Consider the following 22,502-nt stretch of genomic DNA (forward strand, 5'->3'; position numbering starts at 1 on the left):
AGGGGGAGTGGTCAACTCTCTAGCTGAGTAGTTCAGCCCAGAATTAGTTAGGAGTTCAGCTGTTTGGAAACAGGCTCTCTCTCTCTCTTTCTCTTTCTGTCTCCTTCTGTAAGCATTTGTTCCATTTTTACTACTTTTTTAAAGAGGTTTTCTTTCTGGGACTGTTGTGTATATTCAGAACAGCATAATTAAGTCTGGTCTGGATAGACTGAGTTCTATAGGGGTTCTTTATTCTGTTCTTTGTGTTCAATTGTGCAATTTTGTGAATAAATTTCTGTCTGTTTTAAAACCTGATAATCAACCTAGCTAACGTGTTCTGGGTAGTTTTCACTGTCCACTTACTGAAACAAATTGCAAAGTTATGATCTGGGTTGCCTGCTTAAGAATGTTTTGAGTGGTCACGTCTAGTCCATAACACAATGCAATGTGACCAAATGATCTCTGTATCCTTAGGAAGAATCAAATGAGAGTCTTTCAAAATTGTTTCTGCAGTACCTATGCAACATCGTGTTCCTTTATTGATCATCTTCCAGACTTCTCGATGAACAAATAATTCATGTTTGAAGTTGAACCAAAGCAGTTGGTTGTGCTTTGAGTCCAAGTTGTCATTGTTCCAGTAGGCAAAATCTGGCAAAAGAATATATCCTCCTGTATTGAATTTTTAAAAATGTACACCAAAAGTTGGGCTAAGTCTACTATATTATGACTGCAGAACCAATTTGGTTGCTATTGATCTGTCACAGCAAGTGAGTCAAGATATCATTGCTGTTAAATCAACATGACACTGCTGTTTGATACTGGCATGAATGTTTGTGCCTTCTTCTCATGATATAGCTGCAGGTAGAGTGAGTTCCTCTGCTACAGTGTAAGGTTTTCCACCCTATTATTGTTATTTGTGCCTGGGTTCTGCTGACAAATCCAGTATTTATTTATTATTCTTAGTTATTCTTGATCTGAGTGGCTTTCTGGGTCCTTTCACAAGGCAGTTAAGAGTCAACCCTATTGTGTGTCTGGAACCACAGATACGAACAACAGATTTCCTTCCCTAATAGACTTTATTGAACTCGATGGGTTTCTACGGCATTTGTAATATGGTCTCTATTAGACAAATTCTCTATTTGCCATCTGTTTTAGTGAGATTCAAAACTCTCTCCAGACCATTGGTCAAGGTTGCCAGCCATGCCAACACCTTAACAACTCTAATTCACTAAGAATGCACTTTCAAAGACCTGAATATTGTCAATTGGCAGCAGCACAGAGTAAAATTATTATGTTCATTTGTACAGTCAGTTCTTGATTAACGATTGTTGTGTTCTTGTGCAACCCTCTATTAGAGAAGAATTATATTTTAGAAACAGCATTTAAAATGCCAGCGATGTAATCACATTACAGTCAACACACGTTTTAAAAAGTTCTCATTTTAGAAAAATTATCCTCAGTTTGTCAACTGTGTTACAATAAATTCGTGTCAACAAACTTGTGTTATAGCTGAATGATCTGTATACTTGAAATGCATAAATTCTTGTGGAATTTCAACGCTTCATCCAAAAGAACCTATTATGATAATTGCTTAAAACAAAAATAATTAGCTAGTTTTTTTCCTATGTGCTTCCTCGTAATGTAATCATATAACGGTTGGAAGTCCTGGTTTCAGGAAAAACCACCAGTGTGCCTTAATTTGTGCTACAACCTGCTTTTTGTTGTGACTTACACACCACTGAGTTATAATCCAACAGGTTTATTTGAAACCGCAAGCTTTCAGAGTCTCGCTCCTTCCTCCGAAAGTTTGTGGCTTTAAATATAAACCTGTTGGACTATAACCCAGTGTTGTGTGATTTTTGATTTTGTCCATTCCAGTCCAACACCAGCTCCTCCACATCATGACTTTTTCTTAATGACAGGTGCTTGTGCATTATTTTAAGAAGGATAAGTTTTTAAAAAGATCTTTTAGGGGATGTGGGCATTTATTGTCTGATCTTAATTATCCTTCAGAAGGTGTTTGTGAGCTGGTTTCTTCAATGGCTTGGTGTCTTGTCTGTTTCAAGTACACCCACAGTTCAGTAGGAAAAGAATTACATGATTTTGGCCAGTGACAGTAAAGGAACACTGATACAGTTCCAAGACAGGATGCTATATGCTTTTCATTAAATATTGTGGATGGTGGTGAATCTATGCGAGTGCTGCCTTTGTCCTTATGGGTTTTAGAAGTTAAGGGCTTTGAAGGTTCTGTGAAAGATTCCAGTTGAATAGTTGCAGAGTGCCTTATATATGGTTCACATTGTTGCCACTGTTTGATACTGGTGCTTGGACCGCTGATGAAGCAGCCTGCTTTGTTCTGGATAATGTAAAATGTCTTGTGTTGCACACTCATTTGGGCAAATCACATGTATGTCAGCCTTTGTTACAAGATGTTTGGAACAGAAGAGTGAGGATGTCTTTTTGGAATTGTGTTGGATGTTTAGTAAGGCACATTTTGAATACTGTATGTAGTTTTGACCCCCAAACCTAAGGTAGGATTTACTTTCTTCCAGTGAAGTTTCATTAGATTGTTTCTTTGGATGAAAGGTTGCCCTATTAGCAGGGCTCGAGGGAATGGACCTGTACTGCCTGGAGTATAGGACAGTGAGAGTTGTTCTCATTGAAAAATGCTAAATTCTGAGCGGGTAGATGCTGAGAGGCTGTATTCCCTGTTTGAAGAGGATAGAATTGGTGTATGGTCTCAGGATAAAGGAGTGGTTATTTTGAACTAAGATGAGGGAATTTATTTTCCCTCTGAGCTTATGAATCTTTGGAATTATCCACTCCAGAGAGCTGTGAATGTTGAGCTTTTGCATATGTTCAAAGCTGAGACCAATAGCTTTTTGCACAAGGGAATTGAGATTTGGGAGGTGGTGGCAGAGGGGTATTGTCATGAGCTTATTATCCAAGGACCTGGATGTGGAACCTCATGTGAACATGAGTTTAAATGTCACTGTGCCAGGTAGTGAAATTTGAATCAATGAAAATCTGGAAATAAAGCTTAGGCTACTGGTGACCATGTAACCATTGTTGGTTGTTGTAAAAACCCATCTCGTTCTTTAGGAAAGGAAATCTGTCATCCTTACTGGGTCTGCCCTGCATGTGATACCAAATCCATACTAACGTGAATAACTCTTAACTGACCTCTGAAATAGCCTTAGTAATCCCATCAATTCAAGTAGCAAGTAGGAATGAGTAATAAATGTGGCCCAGCCAGCGTTGCCCACATTCCATGAATGACCATGTCAAAAAAGAATCAGTTGGGAAGGAGTTATTGAATATGTAGATTAGCCATGATTTCATTAAATGGTGGATCAGGTTTGAAAATGCATATGGACAACTCCTATTTATTCTGCTCTTAGGAATGTGTTTGGTAAATTGGCAAAACAGATTTAAATTTAATTTGTTCTTTAAATTATACATGCATTTAACTTTTAGTTTGAAACTATCATTAACATTTAATGTGTCTATTTCCTTTTGCAAGAACTGTACAATGAGTTGTTTCCTTTTTATTTTGCTCTAGCATGTTATTTATAAAGCACATTATGCCAGAAAGTAGGAAGTGTTCCAAACAATTGTACTTGGATATATGGAAAATAACTTTCAATGGAAAATAACCTAACTTCCAATATGTGCTTCTGTTTTCTTGGCTCCAGTAAAAAGATCCTTAGTTTTCCACCTATTGGTTGTTCAGAAATATATTTCAGTTCTCTTTTATCTTTTTGGCATTGATTTGTTACTACGTGAAAGCTGGTAGCAGTTTCAAGATTCACTTCTTTGATAGTCAATAATTGAAGGTATTTCATTTTGGGGGATGTACATCAATGTACATTAAGGGATGTTATCACCTTAAATTTATTGTTTGCATTTCCAGAAGTTATTTGGGATTAGGGAGCATTTTTGAGCATTGACTTATAGAACAAACCATTTGTTCCCAAAGGTTGGTGATACTAAGCACTTGCCTCTTTTCAAGAGGATGGAAGTGTTGGTCACTATGCTAACAAATATTTTACTTTACTAAACATCAACTCTGATTTGTAAGTCACATCCTTAGATCTTAACCTGGAACTTATTGTGTCAATTTACCCCAGAAGTATAGCTTTGTTTAAAAGGAATTAAGTGAATCCAGTCAAAAACTATTTGTCATTTTAGTCTGTTAATTTTGTTTAAAGGATTAAACTCTATCCTCTTTGCAATCAACATTGACAATGAGGATTTGAATGGACCTAACAAGCCAGTATCTGCGGTTGCAAACTTGTTCAAGGAATCAACTCAAAATGTCACATCCCTGTTAAAGGAATCCACACAGGGGGTCAGCACGCTCCTGAAAGAAATCACAACGGCTTCTGCAGTGCCCAGTTTCATGCGACCTGAGCCCGAATCTGACCGACTGCCAGTTCTGTCTAAAACTGTAACACAAGGTATGCTACTTTCTGACACACAACATCGATAGTGTCCTTAAAAATTATAATTGTAAAGTTAAAAATAATGGATCACTCTGATGTTTGTCTCCATGATGTATAAAAATTGGTTCATGCCTTTCCTTTGTCCTTTAGATCAATTCAAGTAATGTGGATACAAATTTTGATGATGTTACATTAAGTTTAACTGATAGTACAGATTTACGTTGTTCATGATCCAGGAATATGTGGAACAGGACAGATGGATTTGTTTGCTGAAAATGTGTTGCTGGAAAAGCGCAGCAGGTCAGGCAGCATCCAAGGAACAGGAAATTCGATGTTTCGGGCATAAGCCCTTTTGTTTGCTAAGTTTTCATGAGTTTGTTACACTAATCATTTCTTTAAAATCTTTCTGTTGGAAGATATACTTGATATTTGAGAGTACAGCTGTTCGGTCAGATTGCTACTGTAGATTGAGCTTTATTGTCTTCAGTAAAAAGCTATCTCTAGCTGTAATCCAGTCTGTAATATCACTTCGGCTTAAGGCTATTTGGATTTGTTTACCTCTGTATATGTTTTGTACGTGCCATATTTTTGGTATTTTTGATATAGGCTGCTTTGGCCACAGAACCAAGAGAGTGGTTAAGGTGAGGCCTCAAATTTGAAAGGGTGAATAGGGACACCTGATTTTAAAATGATTGCATAACATACAAAGCTGTAAAAGTGGCCCCATGTGTTGTTGATACCTCCTCCTAGTGGAATGAAGAATAATACATCTACAAGTGAAGTCCTCCCAGATCATACAGCTGCTCTGTCATTAGGGATAGAGAGGACTCATGATGATTTAACTGGAGGGTTATCATGCCTTAGACAAGGGGAGAGAGTGAGAAGGAGAGTCCTTCATGGTAGCTTCCACTGGAGCAGGAATTGAACCCATGCTGTTGGCATCACTCTGCATCACAAACGAGCCATTTAGCCAACTGAGCTAACCAGTCCCTTTTTAGGAGCACAGTAACAGCGCTTAGGTTTCAAATATTTTGAGAGAGCATTGTTATAAAACAAGTTAATATTTACATGAGAATGATAAATAATTGGAATGATAGCAGAATGCATTTGTCACTAAACTAGCAGTCCAGTAATTTGGATCACTGATCAGAAGATAAATTCAAATCTCACCATGGCTCGAATAAAAAGCTAAGATCATTAATGGTGACTGTGAAACCTCTGGATTGTTAAATGATTCACCAGTGTACTTTTATGGAAAGATGTTTGCTGTTCTTAACTGATATGATGTAATTGTGAAACAAGATCCACAGCAATGCTGTTAATTTTAATTACAGTCTGAAATTGTCCATGAATCACTCAGGTAAAGAAAATTTGGAATGAGTAATAAATACTAGCCTTGCCAGTAATCTCTACCTCCTGGGAATGATTTTAAAAAAGTCAGTGTACTGTTGAATAATTCTTGAAACTAAAGTAATACTCCATTCATATTATGCTGCCTGCAAGTTAAGCAGTGAAAGGTTTGCATCATCATGGCAGTTTTCATATCCTTATGATAAAAATATTTCACACTGGTGAATTAAGGACATATCTGCAGCATTTGGTGAAAAGAATTTACGAATGACTCTTCTTTGGATGACTTCAATGGTGAGTGTTAAATGACACGGCCAATAATTCTCTGCATTTCAAGTGGACTCCTGGATCTTCATTTCCAGCTGTAAAGATTAACAGGCTGCATACATGAAGTACCTTGTCCCTCAAAATATTCTTGTAAATCTTGTCTGCACCCTCTCTAAACCTTCACATCCATTGTACCTTCTGTCAAATTTACTTGTCCTTAAATTGACTTCACAATATCAAACTGCTTTGATAGGATTTAATTTGACCTTCAGACTTCTACATCAGCAACACAAGCACTGCACCCTACTGAGCAGTTACATATAAGTTAATGTGTGAGATATACATTGCTGTTTTAATCATGTTTCTGCAGGTTGACACTAATCAGGCAGAACTTTCTCAAATAATTGAGGTTGAAGTGTTGGATGGAAGAATGCAAAAATACACATTTTTCCACATTTTCCAGACACTGTGGATGGATAAGGATTTATTTTAAGGTTGATGAGAGGTACTGATGATTATGTTGAGCTTAGAGAGAAAGTAACAGATGCTTTGCTGCACCTCGATATTGTGGTTGGAAGCTGTGATGCAAGCTTGGAACATAGAAAGTGATCACTCAGTCAGGTGCTCACCACTGGAATGTGGCAAGGGGAAGAATTCTCTGTGTATGTTGCAACAAAGCTAACTCAAGCACAAAGTAAAAAGGCTGCATGGCAAATATAGGAAGGATAAAGTAGGAAAACAAAATTTGCTAACTTACAAAAACGCTTAAGGAATGTTGAAGGTTTCAGAGAAGCAGAACTGGAAGTTAAAGGTTTTGGAATTGAAACGACAGTCACTTGTACTCCAGGCAAGTTTATAATCTGATAGTTTAACAAAAAAGAATAAAAACAGTTTGACAGCACAAATGTGGAGGTTACTTGGTTTAGTATTTCTCTGCTGACCAAAAAGGATTTATCCAGATTAATCCTGCCTTCCAGATCTTGTTTGAAAATCTATAGATTATGGCGTATCAAATGCATTTTAAAGGATGTTTTAAATGTAGTGAGGGTTTCTGCCTCTAGTACTTTTTCAGGCATTTAGCACCACCTTCTGGATGGAAATAAAAGCACTTCCGTTAATTCTGGCAATTACTTAAATTTCTATGCCGTTTGATTATTTACCTTTCTTCCTATTAATGAAAATAGGTCCTTTCTCTCCACTGTGTCTAGGCTCCTAATAGTTTCGTACAAGTTGAGTATTTTTCCTATCAGCTGCCTTTGTTCCAAAGAAAACAAGCTGAGCCTATTCATTCTTGCCCCATTGCTATTATCATCTATCTCAGGCAACAGCCTCGTGAAAATCCTCTGTATCCACATAATTCCTTTATTGTGATGTACGTAGTACTCCTGCTGTTGTATAACTAGTGTTTAATGCAGTTCTGGCATAACTTACTTGCTCTTACACAGGTTACTTTGATACTGTATGCTTTAGTCAGTCATGGAAAGTATCCCATTTGCCTTCTTAAACACCTTATCTGTCTGTCCTCTTATCGTCAAGGAGCTGTGATCATGCAGACAATGCTTCACTGTTCCTTCTACTATTTATTACCCATCTCTAAATCTCACTCTAGATTGAATTCTATTTGCCACGATTCTTCTCATGTGCAGACCATTGATATGTTTCAGATCTGAACCAAATATCCTAATTTTAAATAATGTGCGAACTACTTAAATATGTCTCTTATGTTACTTAAAAAATTTGACCTACTACAGCAGTCCATAGAAAGTTTCAACTAGGAGAAAGTGAGGACTGCAGATGCTGGGGATCAGAGCTTAAAAATGTGTCGCTGGAAAAGCGCAGCAGGTCAGGCAGCATCAGAGGAGAAGGAGAATCAACGTCTCGGGCATAATCCTTTCTTCAGGAATAAGGAGGGTGTGCCAAGCAGGCTAAGATAAAAGGAAGGGAGGAGGGACTTGGGGGAGGGGCGTTGGGAATGCAATAGGTCAGATGAGATGACCTGTGGGGTGCAGTGAGAGAGGGACTCACTGAGATCCTTGTAGAGGGAGGAGGAGAGCTTCTTCAAGGAAGGCACCCTTGCAAGAGGATTCGTAGTAGGTTAAAATCAACTAGAAGAAAGTGAGGACTGCAGATGCTGGGGATTAGAGCTTAAAAATGGGTTGCTGGAAAAACGCAGCAGGTCAGAGCATCAAAGGAGAAGGAGAATCGACGTTTTGGGCATAAGCCTTTCTTCAGGAATGAGGAGGGTGTGCCAAGCAGGCTAAGATAAAAGGTAGGGAGCCTACTGTGAATTCTCATGATTTTATAAACCTCTATAAGGTCACCCCTCAGCCTCTGATGGTCCAGGGAAAACAGCCCCAGCCAATTCAACCTCTCCCTATAGCTCAAATCCTCCAAACCTGGCAACATGCTTGTAAATCTTTTCTGAATCCGTTCAAGTTTCACAACATCATTCTGATAGGAAGGAGACCAGAATTGCACGCAATATTCCAAAAGTGGCCTAACTAATGTCCTGTACAGCCGCAACTGAGTACAGCCCAATTCCTGTACTCAATACTGACCATCAAACACTTTCTTCATTATCCTAACTTTCGTTTGGAAAATTTTATTTGAAATTATCTGGAAGAAGTGAATACATTTCAAAGCATTTCATGTGGATATATGTGTTGCAGTAAAATATTTGCACTTTCAGAAAATTCTTTGAGGTATTTAGTGGCGTAAAACGTACTCAAAATGAGTAAAACAGATCAACTAAAACACAATACCTTTGATTGGTAAACTTCAGTTGTAGTATTTCTTGGCGTGGGAAAGCATCCCAATTAACTCTGGATTTTGTTGTTCTTTAATAGATGGAAAAAGTAAAAGAGAAAAGAAGAAAAAGAAAATGGTGCCAAATATCATCTCATTTGATGGGGACAATGCGGAGGAGGACCAAAGCTCTGCCGAACAAGTGAAAACTTCAGATTTAACCAGAGAAAGTTCTGAGGAAAATTCAGAAAGATCGTCTTCAGCTGTTTCTTCAGCCATGGATTCTTCCATGACTTTAGCTTCTTTTAGTCCTGATTTGAGTAGAAAACCTGATTTTAATGGAAAACAACTCAACTGCAGTATCTTGAAAACTGTGGATGTATGCCTTAATGGTGATTCCAATCACAAGAAGCTAGATATGAAAAGTATTGATGATGACGATGATGATGATGAAGATGAAGATGTAGATAGAGAACACATATACCAAAAGATCTCTCAAAGTAAAGAGAATGAGGAGGGCAGACCTGATTCTGAACAGTGAGTGTTTAAAATTAGAATTCTTCTTTTGTCAGTTCTTTCTAAAGCTAAATATAGCACGCTTATTTTCTTTTTCTCAAAACGCAATTGATGAGAATCACCTTTGATTGCAGCTAGTATTTCTCCCATGCTATTTTGCACAGTCCTGTTGAGGCCTCCAATCATTTTCTCAACTATCAGTGAATGCAATTGATAAAACTCAATTATTTGAGAGAAAAAGATCCACTTCCTCAAAAAAAATGATCACGAGGTGGCTTTCTTTTTGACTTATGATCAGTTTATGAAGAACAAAATAATAGATGGAGCTGGGTGCAATAGATCCTGGGAGACTGTAACTCCTCCCTTAAATTTCACTAAGATGTCATACTGTTCATTAGCAGGACCATAGTAGACAGCTAAGTAAAGTATTCTGATTATTTTTTATCCATGTTTGTCAGCTAATACGTATGTATTTTCTTTTCACGTATGTTTGCCTCCTCAGGCACATAGAAACATAGAAGATAGGAGCAGAAGTGTGCTATTTGACCCCTCAAGTCTGCTCCATATTCAGTGTGATCACAGCTGATCATCAAGCTCAATACCCTAATCCTCCCCAAAACCCTTTAGCCACAGGAGCTATATCTACATCCTTCTTGAAAACATAATGTTTTGGCCTTAACCACTTTCTGTAGTAGTGAATTTCACAGGTTCACCACTCTCTGAGTGAAGAAATTTCTCCTTATCTTAGTCCTAAAACCCTTTATCCTTCACCTGTGAACACCCCCCCCCCCCCCCCGTTGACATTATCTGTTCTATTTTTCCTATTTGTTTAATTGGGCCAAATAGTGGGTGAATGTGGGAATGGAACAACTAAATTTGGAATTTGAGGTGAGAGGTATTTTTATTATGATATATATAAATAGTTGTTTGGTTACAGTTAGATAGGATAGTGAAGAATGCGTTTGGAATGCTTTCCTTTATTGTTCAGAGGATTGAGTACAGGAGTTGGGAGGTCATGTTGCAGCTGTATAGGACATTGGTTAGGCCACTTTTGAAATATTGCGTGCAATTCCGGTCACCCTTCTATCGGAAAGATGTTGTCAATCTTGACAGGGTTCGGAAAAGATTTATTTGGATGTTGCCAGAGTTGGAGGATTTGAGCTATAGGGAGAGGCTGAACAGGCTGGGATTGTTCTTCCTGGAGCGTCAGAGACTGAGGGATGACCTTGTAGAAGTTTATAAAATCATGAGGGGAATGATTAAGATAAATAGACAGTCTTTTCGTTGGGTTGGGGGAGTCCAGAACTAGAGGGCATATGTTTAGGGTGAGAGGGGAAAGATGCAAAAGAGACCTAAGGGGCAACTTTTTCACGCAGAGGGTGGTGTGTGTATCAAATGAGCTGCCAGAGGAAATGTTGGAGGCTGGTACAATTGCAACATTTAAAAGGCATCTGGGTGTTTATATGAACAGGGAAGGTTGAGAGGGATATGGGATAAAAGTGATGGCAAATGGGACTAGATTAGGTTAGGATATTTGGTCGGCATGGACGAGTTGGACCGAAGGGTCTGTTTCCGTGCTGTACTTCTCTCTGACCCTGACTCTCTATTACAGAACTTGAGAACTACTGAAATAAAGACACACTGTAACAAACTTTTCACCTTTTACTGATCAGGTCAATTCATGAGAACACGAATATAAAGGGGTAAGCGAATAATTATTATGAATGAGAAAATTCTGAATTGTTGTCAAGTGGATACTGATTGATAGAGGTATTAGCATAGAGAATGCATCAATTAGTAAATTAAAGTTTTGAGGATGCAACTATTATGGTAGGTACATACATGTCTTTATGTGTCAGTTATTTGGACTTCCAGAAGGCAATCAGTGAGGTTCCACACAAGTGGCTGTTTGCAATAGTGAAAATATGTGGAATTTGTTTAGATTAGATTAGATTTTCTACAGTGCGGAAACAGGCCCTTCAGCCCAACAAGTCTACTCCGACCCTCCAAATAGCAACCCACACATACTCCTCTTCCTCTCACTAATGCACCTAACTCTATGGGAAATTTAGCATGACCAAATCTTTGGGGAGGTGTCAAGACAGATCAACAAAGGTCAAGCAGGGGATGTGGTGTATATGGACTTCAGCAAGGCATTTGATAAGGTTCCCATGGTAGGCTCATTCATAAAGTCAGGAAGTATGGGATACAAGGAGATTTGGCTATCTGGATTCAGTATTGGTTGGCTGACAGAAGGCGGAGAATGGTTGTAGATGGAAAGTATTCTGCCTTGAGGTCAGTGTTGAGTGGGGTCCCGCAGGGCACTGTTCTTGGGACTCTGCTCTTTGTAGTTTTTATAGATGACTTGAATGAAGAGGTTGAGGGGTGGGTTAGTAAATTTGCAGATGACACAAAGGTTGGAGGTGTCGTCGATAATATAGAGGACTACTGCAGGCTGCAACGTGACATAGACAGGATGCAGAGTTGGGCTGAGAAATGACAGATGGAGTTCACCTGGATAAATGCAAAGTGATGCATTTTGGAAGGTCAAACTCGAATGCTGAATTTGGATTAAAGACAGGATTCTTGGCAGAATGGAAGAACAGATGGATCTGGGTGTGCAAGTACACACCCTCTGGCAAGTACATAGATCCCTCAAAGATGCCACCCAAGTGGATAGGATTGTTAAGAAAGCATATGGTGTTTTGGCTTTCATTAACAGGGAGATCGAGTTTAAGAGCCGTGAAGTTTTGCTACAGCTCTACAAGTCCCTGGTGAGACCACACTTGGAATATTGTGTCCAGTTCTGGTCGCCCTACTATAGGAAAGATTCGGAGGCTTTGGAGAGGGTGCAAAGAAGGTTTACCAGGATGCTGCCTGGACTGGAGGACTTGCTTTATGAAGAAAGGTTGAATAAGCTCAGACTTTTCTCTCTGGAGAGGAGACCTGATCGAGGTATACAAGATGATGAATGGAACAGATAGAGTCAATAGCCAGAGACCTTTCCCCAGGGCAGGATTGACTGGTACGGGGAGCCATAGTTTGTAGATATTAGGAGGAAGGTATAAAGGAGACCTCCGAGGTAGGTTCTTTATGCAGAGGGTTGTGAATGCATGGAATGTATTGCCAACAGTGGTGGTGGAAGCGAAGTCATTGGGGACATTTAAGCGACTGCTGGACGTGCACATGGATAGCAGTGAGTTGAGGAGTGTGTAAGTTAAGTTATTATATTTCACATAGGATTAAACCTCGGCACAACATCGTGGGCCAAAGCAACTGTTCTGTGCTGTACTTTTCCATGTTCTATGTTCAATTCACCTAACCGGCACACCTTTGGATTGGATTGTGGGGGAAACCTGAGTACCCAGAGGAAACCCACACAGACACGGGAGAATGTGCAAACTCCACACAGACAGTCGCCTGAGACTGGAATCGAAGCCAACTCCCTGGTGCTGTGAGGCAGCAGTGCTAACCACTGAGCCACTGTGCCGCCCATTGTGGGAACCTTACTGTCTTGGCTAGTGAGCAGTTAGGAAGTGGGTGGCAGGAAGTTGAAATCATCAACAGGTTCAGGTGTGTGATTGATCTGCACTTGCTTTCAAATTTGTGTTTTTTGGTTTTGGGCACAAAAATGTGTGCTACGCTATACAATACAGCGTATAAAAACCTTGTGTGTTAGCTGTACTGTCAGTATTTACTGTCATAATTTTAACAGTTTGAAATAGTAGTCATGAAATTTTGTGTCACCTTTTTCTTGCAGAGGACATTTGAAATGTCAGATTGATGGTAATAAATTCTGTTGAAAAAGAGTTATGGTTGTTGCAATTTGTGATATGCCATTCATAAATTATGTGTGTTTTGTTAGAATTTTTAAGTATATTAGTGTATTTTCTGATTTTTAAATAATCATTGTGAATTTTAATAGAAACATTTTTTATTACTTTATTCACTGCAGCATCATTCTGCTGCAGAATATATGGAAAGTAGATGCAATGCACGTATGGTGTGTGTAGCTACATGCCAGTCTTTGGACTTCCTATTAACTTAGCTGTTATCAGCATTGTTATTAAGTGTATCTTAGTTCTTCACTTAATCTTAATTTGTGTAATTAGCCAAATCCTGTTTCTCCTTCTGAATTAAAATCTAATAAATTAGACCATAAAATGTAGAAGCAGAAATAGGCCATCCTAATTATTTAATAAGGACAACAATTGGTGGAAAGTTGAGAGGATTGCCTATATATCTTCTCACCCAGCATTTATTATCTCTCCAGGGAAACTCACCCAATTAGTATCCCTTCTCACCACCTCGGATGGAGAAAATCATGTCCTACTTGTCTTTATATACTCAGGGAAAAATCAAAAGAACAAAATTCAATTCGAAAGTAGTTATAAGCCTTAAAGGAAGTGAAGTATCTTTTTATTTAAAAAAAGTACTTTCTAATCAACTAATTGAGACATGTTACAACATACCTCTGAGACAGGTGGGATATGAACCCAGATTGTCTGACCACGGTAAGGATACTTTGCTCCAAGATTCTCAAAGTTTCTCTTTATATGTGCTGATGTCATTTTCCAGTGAGAACGCTCTAATAGTTATCATCCTCAAATCAAGGGACAGTAAATGAAGGAGATTCTTTGATGACATAGGCTTCTTCTGAATTCCCTGTCTAATTTATTAGTGACTATCTTATGTTGGTAACCCCAAGATTTGCACTTCCCCAGAAATGGGAACACTCTTCATTGTCTATTTCACTGAAAAATTCCATAATTTTGAGGAAACAGTTTTAAATTTTAAAGTAGACAACAGACTGTGATCATATTTGCCTAATAAGTATACTTGCACGTCTGATATCAGAGTAAAATGCAAAATAAATACTGATTATCCAAAGTGAATCCTCTGAAATGCTGAAAAGCCTATGTGAAAGAATTAAAGAGAAAAATTAATCCTGAGAAAATTATGGTTTTGTTTGGGAACAATAGAAAGTGAACAAGCAATTGATAAAACAAGTCTCTTATTTTGTACAGAAATGTGGAATTTCCAAGTTTCTAGCATGCATTTAAATGGAAAATAGATAAACATGTGAAGAGCAAGATGGTTATGATGGTAGGTTGACATAAAAAAGGGAGGAGATGGCTTGATTTGAGCATAAACACTGACATGGACAGGTTGGGCAGAATAGCTTCTTCCTGCAATGTGTGTTCTATGTAATCCTATATAATATTTTATAGTGATCACACTGCCTATTTTTAATTCTACAGATCTCTTGTGCAAAATGTATCCATTTCTCAAATGTCCAGCTGGAATACTCTTCAAGTTCTGAATGACAATGACAGCTCTGACATTCTTTTTCCAGTCATGGCAGTTGGTTCCTATTCTCAGTCTGGTAGGTGCTGTACGTGAAAGCTTCATGCTTATTCCTTCTTTAATCTGTAGCACCCCCTGGTGTCTCACTAAAGTATGAAGTTAAAAATCACACAACACCAGGTTCCAGTCCAACAGGTTACTCGACCTGTTGGACTATAATCTGGTGTGTGATTTTTAACTTTGTCCACCCCAGTCCATACACCAGCACCTCCAAATCATCACTAAAGTATGACACACAGTTCAAATGCAAATTTGCTTTATATTGTTTGCTCTTTTGCAGAGCAGAGTTACTTGCCTCTTGAGAATTTTTTTCCCATTACTTTTCTTTCAAGCTTGTTATGTTGTCAATTTTGATGACTTGTCAAGTGTTGCCTTCATTGACTAACCTGAATTACTGCCATGCATGTAGTTTACACATGCGTACTTGGTCAGGGGAAGTTGCAGTATTCTTTTGTCCCTGTTGTACAGGGGTGATGCCGAGTAAACATGAAGCACCCTCAAATATTTTAATGTTATCTTCATTTAAAAATGAAAATGTCCTTCTAATAAAGGATATAATCCTTAGATATGTTAGGAGAAAGTGAGGACTGCAGATGTGGAGATCAGAATCGAAAAGTGTGCTGCTGGAAAAGCACAGCAGTTCAATCAGATCCGAGGAGCAGAAGAATCAATGTTTCAAGCATAAGGTCTTCATCAGGAAAGTTGAGGGACAGTGAAGAGAAGGGGGCTGAGAGATAAATAGAAATGTGGGAGTGAGGTATCTGGGAACGTGATAGGTAGATGCAGGTGGGAGTGATGGTGATAGGTCAGAAAGAGAGTGGAGGAAATGGGTGGGAAGGAAGCTGGGCAGGTAGGGCAGTTCAAGAGGGTGGTACTGATTATGGGATGAGTTGGTGGGGGGAGGGGAGATGAGGAAACTCCTTGTGGAGAGGGGAGAAGAACTTCCTCATTTCCCCGCCCCCCCAAACTCATCCCAGATCCAACCCTTCAACTCTTGAACTGTCCTTCCTGCCCTCTTCCTTCCCACCCATTTCCTCCACTTTCCCCTCTGACCTATAACCATCACCTCCCACCTGCATCTACCTATCGCCTTCCCAGCTACCTCACCCCCACCTTCCTATCTATCTCTCAGCCCTGTTCTCTGCACCTCCCCCCAACTTTCCTGATGAAGGCCTTTTGCCTGAAAAGTTAATTATCCTGCTCCTCGGATGCTGCTTGACCTGCTGTGCTTAGAGTAAAAAATGAGGTCTGCAGATGCTGGAGATCACAGCTGCAAATGTGTTGCTGGTCAAAGCACAGCAGGTTAGGCAGCATCTCAGGAATAGAGAATTCGACGTTTCGAGCATAAGCCCTTCATCAGGAATGCTGTGCTTTTCCAGCACCACACATTTCGACTTCTTAGATATATTGTCAAGGTAGCTAAATTCAGAAGATATCAGGAAAAACTTTTTTTTTGATAGGTTTTCATTTTAGACCTGTGTGTATAATTAAAAAGTAACAATTTGTTTATTCTTCATTCCATTGGCTTTCATCGCGTTATTACATTTTCCCTCAGCTTTGTCATGAGCAAAGTGAGGAGCAACAAGAAATGATTTCTGTTTTCTGTTTATTGTGCTTGTATTAATATGTTTGCCACAATGGTGAGACAGTAGGATATATTAATTGGTAACTGTAACTGGTGTTTCAGAACTATAGTTGGGAATTAAATCTATATCCAAAGAAAATAAACTGGGAAATTGTACAGTTATATTTCCAGTTATAACTCCACTGAAACGTTCCAGAATCCTAAGTAATTGTCAGACGGCTAATCACAAGTAATTATCTTCTTGTTTTATAACTTTGGAATAAGGGTCAGGTTGAAAGAGTAATTGCACATAACATTAAACTTTGTTTTAAGAACAGGAGTCTTTTAAAGTTTTAGGTGTGCAAAATTAGCTTATTGAGACAAATAATGTAAGTTACATATGTTGCAGATGCCACTTCTGATAATCTGGTGTACTGTGATGAACATGAAAATGTTATTCTGGCTGTTGAACTTGCCCAGAAAGGATCCCAGCATCAATATAGGTGAGGTTTAAATGACATTTGTCATTGATTATATTGTTGATGTGAGACTTGTTTTTCCAGAAATATTCTATTAATTGTAATAGTATCAAACTCCTGGTTTCTGAAGAGTATTGATGCTGTCAAAGTGATTAATTTATTTCAGTCATATTTTATAAAAAAAGTATTTTCCTGAGGTTTGTGTTGTGTCTCTGCACAGTGCTGAAGCAGCTCCTTCACTTCAGGCTGATATTGGTAGTGGCCTTTTGCCAACTTCTACTGTCCCAGAAACCATGACTGTTGGTAAGTGTCTTTACAAAATATTTATAATTTCTGTGTGAATTGAATTAAAAGCAATGTCTGTCAGTTTTTTTCTTTTAACCAACTAAGTACAGTGTATTTGAATTCATTAGTCATATTTTTGAGTTCTTAATCTGAACATTTTGTCTTGGGGACAGTGGAATATAATGAAGAAAATCCTAGTGAACATTTTAATTGTTATAAAAGTCTGAGAGTTGTTCAGTTTTTCAGGAGTTCCTCATGGCACAATTTCAGAGTTCTTGAAGCAAAGCAATTCATTCTGCACTTGCACACAGAGCACTGTCTGCCGCTTAGATTTTGCTGCTATTGTAATTTGAGTCGTAGGAAAATGACCACCGAATTGGATTTTAAAATTGTACAGTTTGTAGGACTGAATGCCATTCTGATCCTCTTATTGCATCTCCCATTTGTCTCAGTCGGTGCTACGTAACTTAAGTTGTTTTCAAAATGCATCCCCCCTGCCTAGCTTGTTAAGTTCGTCATCATCCACTTTGATTGTCAGTCCAGATACATTGTACATTAATTAACATTGAGTTAACAATCTTACTTTTTTCATCTTCTAATTCATAACACAGTTCCTCCATTGTGATTGAGGTAAAGCATGTTATTCTGTTAAAAATTGTTCTTAAAGAACATAGAACTCTATAGCACAGGAGCAGGCCCTTTGGCCCATGATGTTGTGTCGAACATTTTGCCAAATTAAACTAATCCCTTCTGTCTGCCCTTGGTCCATTTCCATCCATTCTTTGTGTGTTCATATGCTTATCTAAAATCCCCTACTGTATCTGCCTGCACTGCCACGCCGGCAGTGTGTTCCACACTACTACCACTCTTGCCCCTCAAATCTCCTTTGAACTTTTCCTTCTCATGTTAAACGAATGCCTCTTAGTTTTAGACATTTCACTCTGGGGAAAAGATTCTGACCGTCAACCCTATCTATGTATCTCATAATTTTACTGACTTCTATCAAGTCCTCCCTCAGCCTCTGCTGCTCCAGAGAAAACAATCTGAGATTTCTAGCCTCTCCTTATAGTTCATGCCTCCACTTCGGGCCGATATTGTTAGTGGCCTTTTGCCAACTTCTTCTGTCTCAGATGCCATGACTGTTGGTGAGAGTCTTTACAAAATATTTATTATTTGTATCCAGACAGAGTCCTGGTAAACCACTTCTGCACCCTCTCCAAAGCCTCCAAATCGTTCCTGTAATGTGTACTTTAAGTAAATTTATAATGCAGGAGAATTGAGATCATAACTGTGTCTTAGACTATTTAGCATGTAAGTTGATACTGTGCTGATCTTAGACTCACTCTTTGTGTTTTCAAATGGTTTTATGAATTGAGCAAGAGTCTTTTGCTGATTAAAAGCAATGGTGAGCAGTATACTTTTGGCAGATGGTCTGTAATGTCATTTAATTCAGCATTTGATAATGGATAGTATGTAGCATTGTTCGCTGGATGTATTGACACTCCTCCCTTTACCATTGAGTTATTGGGAAGGTTTAATGCTGAGAAAAGATTCACTTCACATGTTGTGGATATATTCATGATCAATTTTATATAGAATCTCAACAGTGTGGAAGCAGACAATTCAGCCCATCAAGTCCAGGAAAGGCTAAACGGTCTGGAGCTGTTTTCCCTGGAGCGTCAGAGGCTGAGGGGTGACCTGATAGAGGTTTACAAAATTGTGAGGGGCATGGATAGGATAAAAAGGCAAAGTCTTTTCCCTGGGGTCAGAGAATCCAGACCTAGAGGGCATAGGTTTAGGGTGAGAGGGGAAAGATATAAAAGAGATCTAAGGGGCAACTTTTCACGCAGAGGGTGGTACGGATATGAAATGAGCTGCCAGAGGAAGTGGTGAAGGCTGGTACAATTGCAACATTTAAGAGGCATTTGGATGGGTATATGAATAGGAAGGGTTTGGAGGGATATGGGCCGGGTGCCCATATATCCCAAGTGGGACTAGATTGGATTGGGATATCTGGTTGGCAAGGACAGGTTGGACCAAAGATGCTGTACATCTCTATGACTCTATGACTTCAAAAAGCAGGAGAAAGTGAAGACTGCAGACGCTGGAGATCAGAACTGAAAATGTGTTGCTTGAAAAGCGCAGCAGGTCAGGCAGCATCCAAGGAGCAGGAGAATCGACGTTTCGGGCATGAGCACTCCTTCAGGATTTCTGATGAAGGGCTCATGTCCGAAACGTCGATTTTCCTGCTCCTTGGATGCTACCTGACCTGCTGCGCTTTTCCAGCAACTCATTCTCAGCGGCTTCAAAAAGCAACCCACCCAGACCTAAACCCTTACCCCACCCCTGTAACCCTGCAATTTTCTGTGGCTAATCCACCTAGCCTTCAAATCCCTGGACACCATGGGCAATTTCTCATGCCCAATCCACCTATGCCACACATGTTTGGACTGTGGGAGGAAACCGGAGCACCTGGAGGATACCCACGCAGACACAGGAAGAATGTGCAAACTCTACACAGTCAGTGTGAGGTTGGAATTGAACCTGGGCCCCTGGCGTTGTGAGGCAACAATGCTAAATACTGAGCCACCATGCGAGCATTGTTGCTGTGTCATCCAGAAAACAAATGAGATTGCAAATGTAGATTGAGGGCTATCCCACCCAGTCTATAAAATGACAGAAACATACAACATAGAAACATACAGCATAGAACAGGCCCTTAGGCTCACAGTGTTGTGCTGAGACTTAATCCTAATGTAAAATATAGTAACTTAACCTACGCACCCCATATGCACATCCAGCAGTCGCTTAAATGTCCCCAATGACTTCGCTTCCACCACCTCAGCTGGCAATGCATTCCATGCATTCACAACTCTCTGCATAAAGAACCTACTCTGATGTTTCCTTTATACCTTCCTCCTAATATCTTCAAATTATGGCTCCCCGTACCAGTCAATCCTGCCCTGGGGAAAAGTCTCTGGCTATTGACTCTATCTGTTCCACTCATTGTCTTGTACACCTCGATCAGGTCTCCTCTCTTCCTCCTTCTCTCCAGAGAGAAAAGTCTGAGCTTATTCAACCTTTCTTCATAAGGCAAGCCCTCCAGTCCAGGCAGCATCCTAGTAAGCCTTCTTTGCACCCTCTCCAACGCCTCTGTATCTCTCCTATAGTAGGGCAACCAGAACTGAACACAATATTCCAAGTGTGGTCTCACCAGCAATTTGTAGAGCTGCAGCAAAACCTCACGGCTCTTAAACTCGATCTCCCTGTTAATGAAAGCCAAAACACCATATGCTTTCTTAACAATCCTATCCACTTGTGTGGCAACTTTGAGGGATCTGTGTACTTGCACACCCAGATCCCTCTGTTCCTCCATTCTGCCAAGAATCCTGTCTTTAATCCAAATTTAGCATTCGAGTTTGACCTTCCAAAATGCATCACTTCGCATTTATCCAGGTGAACTCCATCTGTCATTTCTCAGCCCAGCTCTGCATCCTGTCTATGTCACACTGCAGCCTGCAGTAGCCCTCTATATTATCGACGACACCTCCAACCTTTGTGTCATCTGCAAATTTACTAACCCACCCCTCAACCTCTTCATTCAAGTCATCTATAAAAATTACAAACAGCAGAGGCCCAAAAACAGTGCCCTGCGAGACCCCACTCAACACTGACCTCAAGGCAGAATAAGTTCCATCTACAACCATTCTCTGCCTTCTGTCAGCCAGCCAATTCTGAATCCAGATAGCCAAATCTCCCTGTGTCCCATACTTCCTGACTTTATGAATGAGCCTACCATGGGAACCTTATCAAATGCCTTGCTGAAGTCCATATACACCACATCCCCTGCTTGACCTTCGTCGACCTGTCTTGACACCTCCCCAAAGAATTGGTCATGCTAAATTGCCCATAGAGTTAGGTGCATTAGTCAGAGGGAGAGGAGTCTGTGTGGGTTGCTTTTTGGAGGGTCGGAGTAGACTTGTTGGGCTGAAGGGCCTGTTTCCGCACTGTAGGGAATCTAATCTAATCTAAACAAATTCCACATATTTTCACTATTGCAAACAGCCACTTGTGTGGAACCTCACTGATTGCCTTCTGGAAGTCCAAATAACTGACACATAAAGACATGTATGTACCTACCATAATAGTTGCATCCTCAAAACTTTAATTTACTAATTGATGCATTCTCTATGCTAACACCTCTATCAATCAGTATCCACTTGACAACAATTCAGAATTTTCTCATTCATAATAATTACTCGCTTACCCCTTTATATTCGTGTTCTCATGAATTGACCTGATCAGTAAAAGGTGAAAAGTTTGTTACAGTGTGTCTTTATTTCAGTAGTTCTCAAGTTCTGTAATAGAGAGTCAGGGTCAGAGAGAAGTACAGCACGGAAACAGGCCCTTCGGTCCAACTCGTCCATGCCGACCAAATATCCTAACCTAATCTAGTTCCATTTGCCATCACTTATCCCATATCCCTCTAAACCCTTCCCATTCATATAACCACCCAGCTGCCTTTAAATGTTGCAATTGTACCAGCCTCCAACATTTCCTCTGGCAGCTCATTTGATACACAAACCACCCTCTGCATGAAAAAGTTGCCCCTCAGGTCTCTTTTGCATCTTTCCCCTCTCACCCTAAACAAATGCCCTCTAGTTCTGGACTCCCCCAACCCAACGAAAAGACTGTCTATTTATCCTAATCATGCCCCTAATGATTTTATAAACTTCTACAAGGTCATCCCTCAGTCTCTGACGCTCCAGGAAGAACAATCCCAGCCTGTTCAGCCTCTCCCTATAGCTCAAATCCTCCAACTCTGGCAACATCCAAATAAATCTTTTCCGAACCCTGTCAAGATTGACAACATCTTTCCGATAGAAGGGAGACCGGAATTGCACGCAATATTTCAAAAGTGGCCTAACCAATGTCCTATACAGCTACAACATGACCTCCCAACTCCTGTACTCAATCCTCTGAACAATAAAGGAAAGCATACCAAACGCATTCTTCACTATCCTATCTAACTGTAACCAAACAACTATTTACATATATCTTAATAAAAATACCTCTCACCTCAAATTCCAAATTTAGTTGTTCCATTCCCACATTCATCCACTATTTGGCCCAATCTAGCTTCTTGTGATTGGAATCACCATTAAGGCATACATCCACAGTTTTCAAGGTACTGCAGTTGAGTTGTTTTCCATTAAAATCAGGTTTTCTACTCAAATCAGGACTAAAAGAAGCTAAAGTCATGGAAGAATCCATGGCTGAAGAAACAGCTGAAGACGATCTTCCTGAATTTTCCTCAGAACTTTTTCTGGTTAAATCTGAAGTTTTCACTTGTTCGGCAGAGCTTTGATCCTCCTCTGTATTGTCCCCATCAAACGAGATGATATTTGGCACCATTTTCTTTTTCTTTTCTCTTTTACTGCCAAGAATCCTGTCTTTAATCCAAATTCAGCATTTGAGTTCGACCTTCCAAAATGCACCACTTCA

General features: G+C 39.6%; 1 protein-coding gene across 2 annotated transcripts in view; it reads left to right on the forward strand.

Annotated features, from left to right (window-relative positions):
* The window catches only part of snx29 (sorting nexin 29), a 508,092-nt gene that overhangs the window by 70,665 nt on the left and 414,925 nt on the right, over positions 1-22,502 (forward strand). For both annotated transcript variants that reach the window (XM_060840443.1, XM_060840444.1), the window contains 5 exons: positions 4,191-4,439; positions 8,888-9,323; positions 14,564-14,688; positions 16,643-16,736; positions 16,933-17,015. In XM_060840443.1, the coding sequence (XP_060696426.1) occupies positions 4,191-4,439; positions 8,888-9,323; positions 14,564-14,688; positions 16,643-16,736; positions 16,933-17,015 (987 nt within the window). The remainder of the gene's footprint in view (positions 1-4,190; positions 4,440-8,887; positions 9,324-14,563; positions 14,689-16,642; positions 16,737-16,932; positions 17,016-22,502) is intronic.

This window comes from Hemiscyllium ocellatum, chromosome 20 (assembly GCF_020745735.1).
Source record: "Hemiscyllium ocellatum isolate sHemOce1 chromosome 20, sHemOce1.pat.X.cur, whole genome shotgun sequence".
In the NCBI taxonomy this organism is placed as follows: domain Eukaryota; kingdom Metazoa; phylum Chordata; class Chondrichthyes; order Orectolobiformes; family Hemiscylliidae; genus Hemiscyllium; species Hemiscyllium ocellatum.